The sequence below is a fragment of the Mastomys coucha genome, unplaced genomic scaffold (assembly GCF_008632895.1).
Source record: "Mastomys coucha isolate ucsf_1 unplaced genomic scaffold, UCSF_Mcou_1 pScaffold22, whole genome shotgun sequence".
Taxonomy (NCBI): Eukaryota; Metazoa; Chordata; class Mammalia; order Rodentia; family Muridae; genus Mastomys; species Mastomys coucha.
Window position 1 is genome coordinate 69,852,810 of NW_022196905.1, and position 18,124 is coordinate 69,870,933.

General features: G+C 39.1%; 1 protein-coding gene and 1 long non-coding RNA gene across 2 annotated transcripts in view; one reads left to right on the plus strand and one right to left on the minus strand.

The window, feature by feature from the left end:
- Positions 1-18,124, plus strand: part of Srp72 (signal recognition particle 72) — a 29,283-nt gene that overhangs the window by 620 nt on the left and 10,539 nt on the right. The window contains exons 2-12 of the mRNA XM_031342813.1: positions 995-1,115; positions 3,435-3,558; positions 5,002-5,145; positions 5,224-5,335; positions 7,014-7,045; positions 9,565-9,689; positions 9,781-9,838; positions 13,258-13,389; positions 14,403-14,531; positions 15,419-15,491; positions 17,251-17,315. Coding sequence (XP_031198673.1) covers positions 995-1,115; positions 3,435-3,558; positions 5,002-5,145; positions 5,224-5,335; positions 7,014-7,045; positions 9,565-9,689; positions 9,781-9,838; positions 13,258-13,389; positions 14,403-14,531; positions 15,419-15,491; positions 17,251-17,315 — 1,115 coding nt within the window. The remainder of the gene's footprint in view (positions 1-994; positions 1,116-3,434; positions 3,559-5,001; positions 5,146-5,223; positions 5,336-7,013; positions 7,046-9,564; positions 9,690-9,780; positions 9,839-13,257; positions 13,390-14,402; positions 14,532-15,418; positions 15,492-17,250; positions 17,316-18,124) is intronic.
- On the minus strand, positions 5,891-6,811 carry LOC116071312. Its single transcript, XR_004110816.1, has 2 exons — positions 6,424-6,811; positions 5,891-6,339 (listed from the first exon to the last, which is right to left on the minus strand). It is a non-coding gene; the product is annotated as an uncharacterized LOC116071312 (long non-coding RNA).

Sequence of the window (18,124 nt, forward strand, 5' to 3'; positions counted from 1 at the left end):
GGGCAGGGGAAGGAGCTTGTCTTGACACGTAGCATCCGTGCTATTGCAGACAAGGTGGAAGCGTTGCAGCTTCGAAAGGGAAGAGGTGTGAATGTCAAGTCTTTATTCATTTCCACGTACAAAGTCTTCCCCGTAGTGTGTAGCCATAGAGTAAGTGAGTGGGCGCCCGTGAGTGCCCCAATATTTAAAATAGCATAAGGAATTTTTAGCCCCCATAAATTATAATTCTAATTTTAGTTGCCTTCATATTGAGATTCCGTAAATTGTAATTCTTCACTGTATGCCGGTAATATGGCCGCGTTATATTCTGTACAGTAGATACACCTGTGTACATTTAGGTTTGGCAATGTAACTACAAAATCATTCAGCTGTACAAAGCGCTAGTTATATAAAGGCTATCGCAGTAACATACACTTTGCACCTTTGGGTTCCTGAGTTCCTATAAAAGTAGTGATGGTGGCCACAGTGCATTAAGGAAAATCGCTACTAATTAGAATTGATTGCCAAACTTACTTGAATTAACATTAGCCTTTTGGTGGGCCTGCAACCAATATTTAGTATCGATATAACACTCTATAGCAACTCTTTTAATCAGCCAAGACTGACACTTCAGCCCCATTTATTAATTTCTAGAGATTCCTTCTATGACTTGATTCTTCAAGTGAGAATTGGATTCCTGTGGTTGACTAGGAGCAAGGGGAACCATGATCCCTCCTCATTTTGACATTGACATGCTGTTAGCATTGAACCTTGGCCACCTGAGTTCTTTGTATTTCTCTTTGATCTCTTGATGGAAAAGGGAAATTTTGAAGATTTCTTTGAAACATTCCAAAGATAAATCATATTCACATTGTACTTTTTGTTTGCTTTGCAGTGCTGAAAATTAGACTTAGGGCCTGACATATGTTAGGAAAGCTGTATTTCCATTTGTATTTAGCAAAAGTGTGTAAGAGGAGTGGATTTAAAAATGGCTTTCCTAAAACCTGTTCTCTAGTATTGCAGATCAACAAGGATGATGTAACTGCCCTGCACTGTAAAGTTGTTTGCCTTATCCAGAATGGAAGTTTCAAAGAAGCCTTGAATGTCATCAATACTCACACCAAAGTGTTGGCCAAGTAAGTGATTGTTAGTGGCTGTCATTGGAAACACTTTGGTCAGCGCTTGCTGTCACCTCACCCATTGCTCCCTTCTGGTCTTCACCTTTGCCCTGCTTTTCTTTCCTTTATCATTTGGTCTTTCTGAAGTTGGAAGACAAAGTAGTGATCTTGGTTCCTTTCTGCTGGACTGTTGGAAGAATTTCAGAATTTTATTTTGTTTGCGGTTTTTGTTTCTTTGCTTGTTTTCTGTTTTCCTGGGGTTTTATTGTTTCGTATTTGTATGTTTGTTTGTTCTGGATCTAATCCTTGCTGGCCTAGAACTATGTAGCCCAAGCTGGTTTTAAACCATAAAATCCTACTCTAGCCTTCTGAATGATGGGATGTTCCACAATTTCCAGAGCTGTCTTACTTTTGAACTGCTAAGAAGGGGGTAAACCATAAAAGAATGCAGAACGTAAATGTGAAAAGAGTTACATATACAATTTATGCTTGTAATCCAGCACTCAGGAGACAAGCAGAATTTCTAGTTTGAAGCCATCTTGGGCTATATACTAAGACTATTGTTTTCAAAGGTGGGGTGGGGAAACTGGTGATGATTCATGGAGGGAGACTGTAGGGGGAAGACAATCCTGTATTTATCAAGTAGACGTGTAAGCTTGCAGCATGTAAGCATCTGCATCAATAGAGGTCTTCAGGCTGAGCTTGGCCGAGGTCTTCAGGCTGAGCTTAGCCTGACCTCCGGCCACCATCATTAATTGTTCAGGCTAAGACCTTTGAGTTGTTTTCAGTTATTGATGGCTTTTTAAAAAAAAATCTCATTTAACATTTCACAGAACATGAACTTCCTGAATTATTACTTTTTTACATTTGCTTTGATAAGTTTTTTCTGGGTGGGTGATTATGGTTGAAACTTCAAAATGAATTTTAAATATCACATTAATGTAGGTAAGTTTTAAATTTAGAGATTTAAATAATGCTTGCCTGGTTGAATCTTTTCCAGTTACTTATAGATACCATATTTTATTTCTAATTATTTTTTTTCCTTAATCATTTTCTTCATGAACAAATTAACAGGTATTGTATATTTTATTAAGTAGATTTAAGAAACTTTCTTCTTTGGAGACAGTATCTCATGTCTCCCATATTAGCCTCAAGTTCCTCAGTAGCTGAGTAAGAGCTTACTTTCTGATCTTTACCTGTACTTCCCAAGTCTGAGAGAACAGACATGTACCATCGTCTAGTTGTAGGGTGCTGGGCATAGAACCCAGGGCTTCAGATGTGCTAGACAAGCTGAGTTACATCCCCAGTCTCAAGATGTGGCCCAACTAAGTGTTCAGATTGTCCTTGTAGCTAAGGAAATCTTATATTGAGCTCTTCCATGATTGCCTTCTTTAATGTTTGTTTCAAATGCCAGTAGTTTTCTCAGAAGTCATGAAAACAAAGAGCAGATGAGAACATGGATGTAGCAAGCTGTGCCGCTTTAAGGTGTGTGGTTGGGAGACGAGTCACAAAATGATTGTGACAAATAGGTTAACATGTATGTAGTGACAATTTTGGTTTCTTTAAACACACAGCACACACACACACACACACACACACACACACACACACACATAAGAATGTGCTTTAGTTTTAATCCCAGGTGTAGCGATGTGGGGCTGCTGCAGGCTGACTACAGCAGGCTGACTACAGCAGGCTGACTACAGCAGCTGACTGTATATGTCGGGTGCTGTACCAGAGGGCATGGTTTTTGCCCGCCTCACATAATTTCTGAGATTGTATGATGTTTGGAATTTTGGGACCTTTTCAGAGGGTAGATAAATGCTAGGGCCCTGTCTGGGGGGTACAGGGGTGGGTAGTTGTTGATCTTTCAGGGAGGGTTGGTTGTGGTTCATAAGTAGTCATATTCAAAGAAGAAACCAAAAGAAATTAGATTCAGACCCCCCTCCATCCTTCTTTCTCACCTGTCTAGTAATAAGGGGTGAAACGGGTGGGGACCCACAAAGTAGCAAAGACCAGCTATATGCAAAGAAGAAACAGGAAGAAAGAAATTAGATTCAGGGGTCTCAATTTCTTTCTATTTATCTCTTGCTCCCTCTCTCCTCCCCTCCCTCCTCCCCTCCCTCCTTCCCTCCCTCTTTTCCTTCCTCTCCCTCCTACCTTCTTTCTCTCCTATCTAAGTGATTGGGGATGGAAGGGTGGGAAAAAGAAGAGCCCACGAAGTAGCAAAAACAAGCTACACATGTATCAAGTGCTTAGAGCAGTCTGGCATATATAGAGTGTTCTACATTATTAGATAATAATCAGATCTGCTTTTGTTTTTGGTTTTTCCTTCAGTAACTCTCTGTCCTTTGAGAAGGCATATTGCGAGTACAGGTTGAACAGAATTGAGAATGCCTTGAAGACAATAGAAAGTGCCAACCAGCAGACAGACAAACTGAAGGAGCTTTATGGACAAGTGGTAATTACTGCTTTAAATATCTGCTGGCAATCACCTCAAATAAACATTGCTCTACCCTTAACATGGAGCAGGGATAAGGAATTCTTGATGCTCCACAAAATTAGCCATCAAACTAGTTCTTGAGGTTTGGATATGTTCTCTGTTCTTGCTCTTCACTGAAAGAGTTGGACATAGAGTATTCTATAAACTGACTTCTTCAGGGCCATTGTATGACATTTGAACTACTGATTAGAAAAGTAAAGGCCAGTGAGCTTTGTATGTAGTTGAGACAGTATTTCCAATATTAAACTAGTATTCTAAGTTTAAAATAGGACAATTATGAATGATAGGGTTTTGGGAGACTTTTTCTGTACTATATGTATTTTATTCATAAAACTATGCCCTTTGAAAATATACTTTTTTGAAATTTATTAAAATTAGATTATTCATTTTGTATATGTATGGGCATTTGCTTTCATATATACATCACATGCTTGCTTTGTGCCTATGGAAGTTAAAAGACAATATCAGATGCCCTAGAACTGGAGTTACAGATGGTTGTAGACCACCATGTAGGTGTTAGGAATTGAACCCAGGTCTTTTGCAGGAACAAACAAGTACTCTTAACCACAGAGCTATCTTCCCAGCCTCTGAAGAACTTGAGACCAAAGGAAGCCTGATCTGAAAGTGCAATTAATGATGAGAGGACAGAGGGCTATCTGGATAGTTCTAGAGTGAATTCCGGGAGTTGATGAAGGAGACCAGTCTCGGTCATACATAAGAGAACTAACTGATCCAGAGTAGCAGCTCTTACTGTCCTTTTTGTTTATTTATTTTGTTTTGAGAAATGGTCTGTCTTACTATATAACTCTGGCTGGCTTGGAATTTGCTGTGTAGACTAGGCTGGCATTGAACTCTCAAAGATGTGCCTGCCTCTTCCTCTTGAGTGCTGAGTTGAAAGGCATGTGCCACCATACCCAACCCTGTTACTGTCCTTTAAGATCAACTTGACTTTGTTGTATGTACTTAGTACTACAATTATTATGTACAATATCTGATTGTTGAATAACAAAAGGTGAACTTGTAGGGAATTTTAAGTCTTTGGTTAGTATTTATTTTTTTCTTCTGTTTACTGGCACTTAGTAATCATTTTGTGTGGCTTTTTCTTTTTCATTGCAATTCAGTTAACAGCATAGACTTCTATACAAAGATTTCCTTTCACAAACTTTAGGCATTTAGTTATGATAAAGAGCTTTCAAATATGTACTATACTATAGATTCTTCTCAAGTAACTTTTTTTCTAAGTATTAGCACACAAAACTAGTTAAAAATATATAAAGATAAACGCTTGGCTTGCCCATATTATGTTTTAACATTCCCTACTTAGTGGTTCCAGAAAGCGTTGGTGTGGTCTGAAAACCAAGACTGTGTTAGTCACCTCTGACTTCTGGCTTTGGCCCTCAGCTGTACCGCCTGGAACGCTATGATGAGTGCCTGGCTGTGTACAGAGATCTTGTTCGGAACTCCCAGGACGACTATGATGAGGAGAGGAAAACAAACCTGTCAGCGGTCGTTGCTGCTCAAAGCAACTGGGAAAAAGTGGTTCCTGTGAGTATGCTTCTGAGCCCCAGCAGCCGTGAGCAAAGACTCACACTACTGTCTGACGGGCATCTCTCTATGTGGCAGGAGAACTTGGGTCTCCAAGAGGGCACACACGAACTCTGTTACAACGCTGCGTGTGCATTGATCGGGCAAGGCCAGCTGACCCAGGCAATGAAAATCCTACAAAAAGCTGAAGGTTAGGAGTTTTTAATGCTTTCTATAAATACAGTATGGGATATATAAGTTTAGACAGTCCCAAAATTGCATTTTACTTGCAAAATTAATTTTTTACAAAAATTATTTGGTGAAAGTTACTGAAGTAGTGAGAATTTTGAGGAGTTCATCTAGCCTGTCTCCCATTGGCCTTTTCTCTATTTCTGTTTAAGAATTAAAGAAGTTTATAAAGCTTAATTTTAAACAGTAGGTCTTTGAGCGGGCTATATGAATACTAAGTGTAAAATATTTTACTGTGACAAAACAAAAAAAAATCATTTCTGAACCAGTGGCTCATTGAGCAAGGGCACTTGCCACGGGTCGTCCTTTTGCTTCCACATGATATAACATGCACACATGTGCATATACACATACATGGAATAAATTTATGTACATATAAATTTAAGCTTTAAAATATTCTAAAGAAAATCATTCCATACATACTAGTTGTTCTTATTCTATTATTTCTACTTAAGTAATGCATAGTACTCTCGTGTACATGTATATATAAATTGTATATTTACAGTACCATTCAAGGACATTTTAGCCCATTTAATATGTTTCTACATGCATTTCATGCTTTACAGACTTTGATATAAAAACAGGGTGCTCGGGTATAGTTAGCCCTCACTAGGTCTACAGGGTGCTCAGGTATAGTTAGCCCTCACTAGGTCTACAGAGGCTGTTTCAGGATAACCAGCGGCTTCTGGAGAAATCCTTTCTCGAGAAACAAACCAGAAGATCAGTTGAAGGGATGTTTAGGAGGACAAAAGGCTGGAGGCTCAATCTCTAGCTCCAAGATAGAAAATAGGAAAGGAGGAGGAGAGGGTGAGAGAGGAAAAAGAAGGCTTGGATGGTATGGAGCAGATTTTAAATTTGGCTTACAACCAGCTATCACTCCAGTTCCAGGGGATCTGATACCTTCTTCTGGCCTCCTTGGGCACCAGGTATACACTTGGTGCACTGTCTTATCCAAGAATTCCATTTCTAGAATTTTAAAGAAATATTTAGGTTAGATTCACATATATGTTTGCATAAAGATCAACTGAGGGGGGTGGTGATGGCACATACCTTTAATCCAGCATTTGGGAGGCAGAGGCAGGCAGATCTCTGAGAGTTCTAGGCCAGCCAGGTCAGAGAGTTTTAGGACAACTAGAGTCTTCTGGAGAAATCCTGTCTTGAAAAACAAACAGATCAATTGGAGGGATATTTAGGAGAACAAGAACTTATAAATAGCACAAGTTTCTTTGTTGTTAACAATTGATCATGGGAGCTGGAGGGGAATAGTGTGTTCAGTAGTGCTTGCCCTGAATGAATTCACTCCCAGTCTAGTCCTCACATAAAAAGCTTTGGTGGGCCTGAGAGATGTCTTAGCCATTAGGAGCATTGGCTGCTCTTCCAGACAACCCAGGTTTGGTTCCTAGCACCCACTAGGTGGCTTACAACTATATGTAACTCCAGGCACACAGATGCAGGCAAACACCCATCTAAAATAAAAAATTAAAAAACAAAACAAAACAAAACCCCAGCCCAAGGATAGATAGATGTCAGTTGGTGGACTGTTTGAAATCTGCTCAGGAACTAGTTTTTGCTTTTTGGAACTGTGAAAAGAATAGGAAATGCCCAATGATGCTAATTTTAAAACTATTTTCCTCCTATAGATCTTTGTCGCCGTTCATTTTCAGAAGATTCAGTAAGTACTAAAAAAATAATAAATTTAATGCTTTTGACTAATAGTAGTTTAGGAGGTTTCATTCAACTTTGTGGGATAGATGGTGCCATGAGTTTGGTTCATATGTAATCACATACTAATTTTCTTTAGGAACTTGCCTTCAGCAAATCTTTCTCTGCATTCTATATAATTTGCATCAAAACAAGTAGCTTTTTGCACTTGTGATTCTTTTGCTATTTAATTTTATATTTATATAATATTATATATAATGTTAAATATATAATAAATATGTTAAATATTTATACTTATAATAATAAATATAAATATATTTATATTTAAATTTATATAAAAATATTTTAATATTCTCTATCAAACACAAATGAAATTTGGGAATAAGCATGTCATACCACCCAGCCAGTGTCCCTTCACCAGGCTAGTATAGGGTAGTAAAGAGCGTGTGCTCAGTGCTGAGGAGATGTAGCTTGCTCTGAAAGTGCTTGCTGTGTAAGCTGATGATACGGATTTGATTTGCTGTGTTCGTGGTGTGATGGATTCTTGATGGCTTGCACTTGCAATCCCAGCCCTACAGAGGTGGAGACAGGTAATCTCAGGAGCCTGCAGCCTACCTTGATCAGCAAGTTCCAAGCAAGTGAGAGTCCATCTTAAATAAGAAAGTAGATGGGGCCGGGCAGTGGTGGCTCACGCCTTTAATCCCAGCACTTGGGAGGCAGAGGCAGGCGGATTTCTGAGTTTGAAGCCAGCCTGGTCTGCAGAGTGAGTTCCAGGACAGCCAGGGCTATACAGAGAAACCCTGTCTCGAAAAACCAAAAAAAAAAAAAAAAAAAAAAAAAAAAAAAAAAAACCAAAGTAGATGGGGATGGAAAGACAGCTCAAAGGTTAAGGAGCGTTGCTGCTCTTCCAGAGGACCCAAGTATAGTTCCCAGCTCCAGGATCAGATGGCTTACCACCACTCCACAGACATATAAATAAAAATCAAATCTTTTAAAAAGTAACTTAGAATATTCAATTTTTCTGAAAGGATTGGAGAATAATTCTTCATTGTATAAGTTACATTAGCTTCATCTCTAGCATGAATTAAGAAAGCTATCTACCTCTGCCTTTTTTTATGTTGTTATTGTTTGTTTGTTTGTTTTAGGTATTGGGGATTGAATCTAGGACTCTCATGCATGCTAGGCAGCATTGTACCACTGAGCTACATTCCCAGCAAACCCCTCCCCACTTTGAGATGAAAGTCTGACTAAGTCTCCTGTGCTGGACTTAAACTTGCTCTGTAGCCCAGGCAGGGTTTGACCTTTGTTTCCCCTGCTCCAGTGTCCCTGTGATTGGGATTACAGGTCTGTGACAACAGCCCAGCTGCTACTTACTGTAAGTGTAGTCCAGGCAGTGAACTCCTTATGTGTGCTACTGGTGCTCTTTTTATTTGTTTTAAAAATGTATGTATACGAGCACTCCATTTCCATGTACTCCTCCATGACAGAAGAGGACATCAGATCCCACTGTAGCCACCATGGTTGTGAGCCACCATGCGGTTGCTGGGAATTGAACTCAGGACCTCTGGATGAGCAGTCAGTACTCTTAACCATTGAGCCATCTCTCCAGCCCTTAATATTTATTTTGCTCTTAATTATGTTAATGTGTATGTCTCTGTGTATGAGAGCAAATCTCCAGCGAGTCCAGAAAAGGGCTTTGGATTCCCTGGAAATACAGTTACACGCAGTTGCGAGCCGCCAGATGAGTCCTGGGAACTGAACTCAGGCCCTACAAGAGCAGCGTTTGCTCTCAACACTGAGCCACCTCTCCAGTCCTAAGAAGCAATTCTTTTTTAAGAAGCATTGGTTTTGGTTCTTTGTTTTGTTTTTGGTTTTTTTTGGCAAGAAAACATTTTTAGGAATTTGGGGTTAAATTATCAAAAACACATGTTACTGACTACCACGTTGTATGTAACCATATTCTTTAATTTTTTTTTAAAATTTAAATCATTGTATGTGTGCTTGCATGTGTCACAATGCCCTGCAGAAGGCAGAGGACAACTTTGTGGATTGGTCTCTCCTTCCACCTTTGGGTATATTCTGGGATTGAACCAGTTGCCAGGCTTACATGGCTACTGCCTTTTACCTGCAGAAGTCTCGCTGACTCTGAACCGTGTCTTTCTGACCACATGGACTGTACCAGCGATTTATTATTATAAATAGGCACACTGTAGCTGTCTTCAGACACACCAGAAGAGGGCATCAGATCTTATTACAGGTGGTTGTGAGCCACCATGTGGTTGCTGGGATCTGAACTCACGACCTTCAGAAGATCAGTCAGTGCTCTTACCCGCTGAACCATCTCACCAGCCCCCCATATTCTTTCAAGATCTCTTTCCCATTGTCCTATAAACAGTTCTCTACAGAGGCAATTCTCAAAACTGAGTCTCAGGGAAGATTCCTGAAGTTACATGGCTTCATAAAGATTGTATCTATTTCAAAGATTTAAATCACTTGGTAAAATACATATATGTTTCTTTTTCTACTTAGGATGGGACTGAGGAAGACCCACAGGCAGAACTGGCCATCATTCATGGTCAGATGGCTTACATCATGCAGCTTCAGGGTCGTATAGAGGAGGCTCTGCAGCTTTACAATCAGATAATAAAACTGAAGTGAGTTGTTAACATGAAGCACCCTTTTGGGATGAGGCTTTATTGGCTGTTTTTGAAAGTGGTTTTGGTATTAACAATTGCTTGTTCACAGGCCAACAGATGTGGCACTTCTTGCTGTAATCGCAAATAACATCATTACCATTAATAAGGTATGAACTCTCTGGAATTTCTACATAGTGAAACATATGTTGAGAACATAATTATCCTAGCTTTATTCTAGGGTGTGTTCTTTTTTTTTTCCATGACAAAAAGAAATTCAGATGTACCAAATCATAGTGGAGAGTATTTTTAATTCATAATATTGGTATTTCTGCCATGTTTATTCAAGTAGTGAATCTTCTTTGTAGTTGTAGGTCTTGGCTTTTAATAAAGTTTTACCTTTCTAGTTTAGAATCTCTGTGTATAAGTACATGGGTGCCTTACATTCCTTTCCTGAGTCTAAATTTTTGGGAGGGGCAGTATAGGTAAGTGCTATGGTTTGTCCTACCCACCAACCTTCTGTAAAAATTACAGGTGTGGCTGTAGGGACTTGTAACTTAGAGTGCTATGCTAATCAAATTACTATGGTACTAATTACCAAGTGCAGCATTGTTTAGATGGAAAAACAGTTCAAGTTGAGATTTGAAATCAAGTTATTAAAGAGAAGAGAAGCAACTAATGTTTGGTTTATCATGCTATACCATGCAAATTTTCCTTTTTAAGATTTCATTTTAATTACATGTGTGTATGTGTATGTCCATGCATGTAAGTGCAGATGCCCAGGGAGGCCAGAACTGTTCAATCATATTGGAGCTGGAGTTATAGATGGTTGTAAACTACCCGATGTGGATACTAGGATTTGAACCCAGTTCTTCTAAATGAGCAGTGCATTCTTTTAACTGAGCCATCTTCCCTGTCCCATGTGGAGTTTTGAAAGATTCACTTTGTTTTGGAGTAGTACTCCTTATGTTCAGTGTGTAGGAGACTAAAAGAAGCCATTTGTATGAGGTCATAGCCAGGAAGTGTTAAAACATGGATTCAGATACCATTTTCTGACACCAAAGGTTGTCCCAGGTACTTATCGTACCTCTGTACTGTGATAGAAGTCTCCAGATGTGGTATGGTGGCATGGCATAAGTTTCTAAACAATGATGCTAGAAACACTTGAGTTTAGCAGAAGTACTTGATTTTGAAATGCTTATCAGGATGAATGCTTTTTATCAGATATACAATTGTGGGGAAAATATATATCTCCACCTAAATGTAATTTATTCATTGAACTTTATTCAATTAGCTTTTTTTTTTTTTTGGAAACAAGGTCTCTCTTCGGTTATCCAGAAGCTTTGTGTAGACTAGGCTGGCCTAAAACTGAATGTTAGGATTAAAAGCATATGCCATCATACCTGGCTCCACATTTTTATTTTTTACTTTATGTTTAAAATACTTCATGTAATAGGTAATACTTAGGAAATAAAGATGCTTAAATCATTATAGTTTAAAATCTGATCCTGGAAAGCCAGGCTTAGTATTACGTACCTATAATACCAGAACGCAGGAAGCTGAGCCCAGAAGGGCTAGGGAGACCATGCCTTAGAGGTGGGTGGTGGACAACCCACCTCTTTCTCATGTTGGAAATAATTATGTATGGTAAATTTCTTGTCTTCATAATTCCTTACTACTATATTTGGCAAAGGGTCTCTGATTTGGTAAATTTAAGCCAAATCTTGAAGATTTAAAGGTTAAACAACAGCATTTTTACATATGAAGAAAAACTTATGATTTGGGAGTAAGGGATAGGTACCAAAAAGAATTTAAGATTACACTAAATGCTATTAACATATGGAAGACCTTGAAAATACAATTTTTTTCAAAAAGTGTCATGTCAAAAATTAAGAAAAGTCTCATTTCATGCATAAAGAATTGATTTATAACAAGTAAGTAATACATAAACACTAATTAGGAAACGCCTCTTTTTGTCAGGATACTGTTCTGTCAACCTAGGCTGCCCATGAGCTCCAGGATTCAAGGTTCCTTTACCAGAGCCTGTTTGTCAGGGACTGTGGAAGCACACCACTGCTTCTAGCTTCAGATTGCTTTGAAGCATCGAGGGTTTTTTTTAAGTAAGATTTATTTTTTACTTTACTCTGTAAATCAGTAAGAGTCTTGATTCAAAAGCATGGATATTTGGGGAGTAGTAGCTCACACCTGTAGTCCCAGCACTTGGGAGGTAGGGGCAGGAGAATCAAGAATTCAATATCACCTTAACTCCCCCTAGAACCATATAAGACTGTCTCAAAAAAATAAAAATAAGAACATGCTTGCAAGTAAATTATTTGCCTTCAGAATGCTTTATGGCTTAGTTGTCTTGCTTTCTTAAGAAATGCATGATGCTACTTGATAATTTTGGTTTCCGCCACCCTCATCATACTAGGGGTTGAACTCAGAGCCTTCAGAGTACAGAGTACACACTGGTTGCTCTGCAAGAAGTTTTAGGAGTGATTCTTTGTTTCTGCCTAGTTGAAAAAGGAGATCTTAGGAAGAGGAAATAGTGACTGTGCTACATGCATATTGTCTGCTAAAAGTGGCTTCCATGGGTGTCTATTGTAGAAAAATAGGGGTCTACTTAGCTACGATTCAAGCAAGATTGTTACCCTCTTTACTATGTATCTAAACTTTAAATGGCATGGTTTGTAGAAACTGTAGGCACATTCTTTGTAGTCTTTGTTTGTTTGTTTGTTTTTGTTTTTCCAGACAGGGTTTCTCTGTGTAGTTCTGGCTGTCCTGGAACTCATTCTGTAGACCAGACTGGCCTCGAACTCAGAAATCTGCCTGCCTCTGCCTTCCAAGTGCTGGGATTAAAGGCGTGCGCCACCACTGCCTAGCATTCTTTGTAGTCTTAAGTAACTAGGGTTTGTGGTGTCCTGATTTCGTCCTCAAAAATACCAAACAAACAGACATGATGGTTCTCTCCTGTAACCTCAGCACTTGAGGAGCCAAGGCAGGGTGGAAAGAGCTGGGAATTCTAGGCAATTCCAGGCCACCCTGGGCTAGAGAGTGAGACCCTGCTTGAAAACTAAAAACAAAAAACAAAAGATCAATAGTGGGAAGATAAAACAAAAATCTTCTTGTTCTCTCTAAAGACTTTCATGTCAACCTTTTCATAGCTATAACTAGACTGAGAAAAATATGTGTCCCAGTAACTTGGAATTGTACCAAAACCCAAGGCAAATGTGGATACAAGGCGCCCCAACCAGTAGGTATATCCAAGCATTCTTGCTATGTATATGTGAAATAAATAAGTAGAAAGGAGTCTCTTTGGAGAGTCACAAAAGTGTACATAGGAGCCAGGCAGTGGTGGTGGCGCACACCTTTAATCCCAGCACTTGGGAGGCAGAGACAGGCGGATTTCTGAGTTCGAGGCCAGTCTGGTCTACAGAGTGAGTTCCAGGACAGTCAGGACTACACAAAGAAACCCTGTCTCGAAAAACCAAACCAAATCAAATCAAAACAAAAAAACAAACAAAAACAAAACTAAACAAAAGTGTACATAGAAATTTCTGCTAATGGTGGATGGACTTTTCTTTGTCAGGACCAAAATGTCTTTGACTCTAAGAAGAAAGTGAAATTAACCAATGCAGAAGGAGTAGAGTTCAAGCTCTCAAAGAGACAACTGCAAGCCATAGAGTTTAACAAAGCTTTACTTGCCATGTATACAAACCAGGTAAGTGTCTATTTTCTGGCTGGCCTTGAACTGCTTTGGTACATGAAGCACAGTGGGCATTTGTGATCTCTTTGTGTTTTGTCTTATTTCCTTCTCTAGTATTAGTCATTCTGTAAAGTAACTCTCCCACTTCTCTAAGCATATGGCCTTAGTAACTTAAGAGTGTTAACAGCTGTAAGAGAAGATTATTTTCCTGTTTAGTTTAACTGTGCTGATGAGTGACCTCAGCCTTGTTCATACTGTTGAGCTACATAGCCAGCCCTTTCAGGACTTTCCTTACTAATCTTCCTGAATTACAATGGAATCTTGAAAGACACCATTAAGAGCTAAGATCCAACTTTTATTTCACTTAATGTATTACAAATTATAACTGGTAAGTCAGTTCTTTTTTTTTTTTTATTACTTTATTTTATGTGTTTTGTTTGCATATATGTCTGGGTACCACATGTGTGCCTACTCTTAGATCCCCTAGAATCCAGATCCTCTGGAAGAGAGCAGCCAGTGCTCTACACTGCTGAGTCATCTCTCCAGCCCCAAGGGATCCAATTGCATATCTGTACCCTAGTTAGATTCTGAATTCATACTATAGAGCACAAGATTTTAGTCACAAATGAGAAGCAGTAGTGTTTTTATTATTTAGAGCTGAGTCATGGTTTCTTGATGTTTCATTTCAGCAAGAAATATATTTCTGTGGCTTTTCTATTTGTTGTATTGCTTTAAGAAAGAAATTCTAAACTTCATTTACCTGGAATTTAGGTATTCAGATGATCATTTAGAGCTTACTTTTTGCTTACTGCTTTTAGAACTCTCTTAAATTCAGTATTTTATAAATCTATAAATCTAAATAAAAATGATAAAATATGAGATGGATACTATAAACTTATTTGCTTAACCCCGCAATTTTTTTTTTTAACCTACTGTTCCACAAGCTGATTACTCCATCCCTTTATTTTGGATTATTTAATGTTTACTTTTATTAATACACTTATTAATAAAGATGGGGCATCTTTTAGGCAGAACAGTGCCGAAAAATAGCTGCCAGTTTACAGTCCCAGAGTCCTGAGCATCTCCTGCCTGTGCTAATCCAAGCTGCCCAGCTCTGTCGTGAAAAGCAACATACAAAAGCAATAGAGCTGCTTCAGGTAAAGACATTAAACTTGAATGCTTAATGAGGTGTCAGGTAGTTGACGCTGTTTCGTTGCTGGTGCATTATGCTGTAACAGCCCACAAGCCAGTAGGTAACGTGCTGCTAAGTTCCAGTGCCATGTTGGCTGAGTTTTAACTTAGAACTTTTTCATATGTTGTGTTATATTAACTTGTATGAACTCTGAAGAATACCTTTTCATATGGAGATTCATTCAGCATGAATTAGGGGATTGAGCTTTAGGCTTGCAATGCCAAACTATGCCCCCCCCCCCCCGTTTCAGTCATCTATTAATACCTTAGTGGGTGCTAGTCTACATCATCAGTCAGGGAGGTACTGACTTGGTTTTGAGGATCCCAAACCAGTTGTCGTATTACATTATGTATTACATGAGTTTAGATAGTTGGGAAAAGGGACAGGATAAAAACAGGACCATCCTGAGGGAAAGCTGCCCAGCAGAGACCCTGCTGAGAAGGTAGTAGGTGAGCGTCTCTTTCAAATAAGCACGTCTGGCCAGGCGCATCTTCAGTATTTATTTCCCTGTTGGGACTTTCTTCTGGGAACTGGTATCATTATACCTACCTAGAGGCCTTGCTGTAAAGCATTGGTGTTGAATAAAGTGTCTCCAAGGTGGTGCATACCTTTCATCCCAGCACCGAGGAGCCAGAGGCAGAAGGATCTCTTGGGTTTCAGGCCTGCCAGAGCTCCACACAAAGAAGCCGTGTCTTGGGGGTGTGTGTGTGAAGATTTTGACCTGAAAACAGAAGTTTAATACTTTAAGCTGAACTTTAAAATCTTATAGAGCTGAGAAAGATAATTGTAATGTCTTACAGTTATATAAATTAAATTTATGTGTTTTTAACCCACATCTAAAAAATATTTTAGGAATTTTCTGATCAACATCCAGAAAATGCAGCTGAAATCAAGCTTACCATGGCACAATTGAAAATTTCCCAAGGTATTAATATTTGACTTTGTTCAGTGATAAAGTTTAACTGTTGTTTCGAATGTACTAGACTGTGTGAGCTTCAACAGGTTGAGCAGAAAGGAAGTTGGCCCTCTCCTTGAGTTGGTCCTGTGTTGTTAGAATGACTCTCAAGCCTTAAAGGTCTATAGGAGCATGATTCATTTGTTGTAGCGCACCGCCTGCCCTTCCTACAATGTCTCATGTAGAGACACCTGGCTCTAAGATTGTACAGAGTGAGAAAGGATCCTAGGATGTCTCATGTAGAGACGCCTGGCTCTGAGATTGTACAGAGTGAGAAAGGATCCTAGGATGTCTCATGTAGAGATGCCTGGCTCTGAGATTGTACAGAGTGAGAAAGGATCCTAGGATGTCTCATGTAGAGACTCCTGGCTCTGAGATTGTACAGAGTGAGAAAGGTGTTCCTTTGGCTTGTACTTTGCAGTGTGTCTTAGTTTGTTCCTTTTTCCTTTTTTTTATACCTTGCTATGTACAGAAATTATGAGATCTGATACATTCTATAGGCAACAGAAAACTACACTTTTTAAAATTAAGCTTGATTATCTAGAATTGAATTGTCTAGTGTGCTAGCTGCTGTCTTTGTTTATCTATTTAAATTTTAAACTGACCAAATGTAAATGAATTTACAGCTAGGCATAGAGCACATGACTATAATCCTTGCTCTCTGAAGACTGAGGCAGGATTGTGAGTTCAAAGCTAATCTGGGCTACTTTGTTTCCTGTCTCAGAAACAAAGTTTTAAGTTTCAGTTTCTCTGCTGTAGTAGATACATGCAGTTAATGTGCTTGTAGAACAGCACAGATGAATGGAACTTGACTTACAGAGATAGATATCAGATGGCTCAGGTTCTCAGTCAGTAGTAGCAAATGGTCCAGAAACTTTTAGCTAGCCACAGTGGCTTAGACAAAAATTTCATGAGAAGAACAGTTGGCATTTAGGAAAAACAGTAAAAAAGAAAAAGGGGGGGCGGAGGGGAAGCTCCTTAGTGAAACAGGGCTGAGAATTAAAGATGAAGTCTTTGGGTTATTCAAGTTTTCAGTGAGCATAAAATTCTACCACCAGTTTTCTGTTATATTCTAGTGTATAGTGACATGTTTCAAGGCCTTTTGGGAGGGGCTCCTACTTCCTTCAGGTTATCATCTGAAAAAGTGTCACTCAAAAGCCTGGAGTTGCAATACCAGCTCTGCTATTAGTGACTCTGTGAGTTTTAGGAAAACATGGTTTCAGGCTTGAAGATAGTGCAGGGCCGAAGAGCTCATGCTGTGCTGCATGAGGAGCTGAGTTTGAATCCCTAGTACTCACATAAAACACTGGCCGTGGCTGAAACTCCACCCTTAGAGACAGGCAGATTCTAGTAGGTTACTAACCATGCAGCTTAACCTAAATAGCAAGCCTCTGTTTCAGTGGGAGACCCTGACTCTCCACAGTAAGGAGGAAGGGGCTAAGAGGAGGACACCCCACATCTTCTCCATGCTCATGTACAGTCACATACATACTCAGCACACAAAACATAGCAAAAAAACCCCAAAATATATTTTTTACAGGCTGGTCTCTTAAGTGAGCAATGGAACACTATCCACTGTTCCCAGGGCTTATTATGTAGTAAGAGATACTGCAAAATATAACTGATGATCTCTTTCCCAAAGAATAGTGATAGGAAGGAAGTTTTCTTGTATTTTTCCACAGTATGCTTTAATTGTTAATGGTGCTGATTTTCTTCTTAATCTCCATAGGTAATATTTCCAAAGCTTGTCTAATCCTGAGAAGCATAGAGGAGCTAAAGCACAAGCCAGGCATGGTAAGTTCTGTTTGCGTGTCTGCACTTGCCTTCCATTCTCTTTCATTTGTACTGTTTCCTAATGTGTGGTAAGGTAGCAGAGTAACAGGTATCTGTCTGGGTTACATTTCATTCTCTGCTCTGGTAGTCACATGAGTTACATCTCATTTAGGCCCCACATTACCCACTGAAGGCAGCCTCAATCACAGATCTAAATACGGAACTTTTTTTTTTGCTAGATTGCTTATGTTATTGTTATTGTTTGGGGATTCTGCTGTTGTTTGTTTTTATTAAAACAACTTAAAAGTAGTGGTCGATAAATTTAGTTCTTTATTCAAGGTTTAAGCCAAGCATGATGGCATATGCCTTTAGTCCCAGCACTCAGGAGGCAGAGGCAGGAGGATCTCTTGGAGTTTAAGTCCAGCCATAACTACAAAGAGAAACCCTGTCTCAAAGAGCCAAGTTTATATAGCTCAAAACTTTGCAGATTTAAGACTCACTGATTCAGTGCTAAAAGAGCAAGAACTGCCTTCTTCCTGTTTCTTTCCCCAGCACAGCTGTTCACAGCTGGACATGGGTGCCATCTCCATGATGCTCTCTCCTCATTCATAGTTTAAGGCGTATGCTGCCATTGTTGGTATTTTTATTATTAGAATTTGAACCATTATATGACTGAAAAATATGGCCTTTTGCTATTTAAAGAACTTATCCATTCCAAAAAAAGTATCCATTTCATCTGAACTGTATTGTCATAGAGCCTGTGCAAGTACTCCTTTATTATCTTCTTAATAATCTGATACTGGTTACTTTGACCTAGTCAGTTTTCTGTT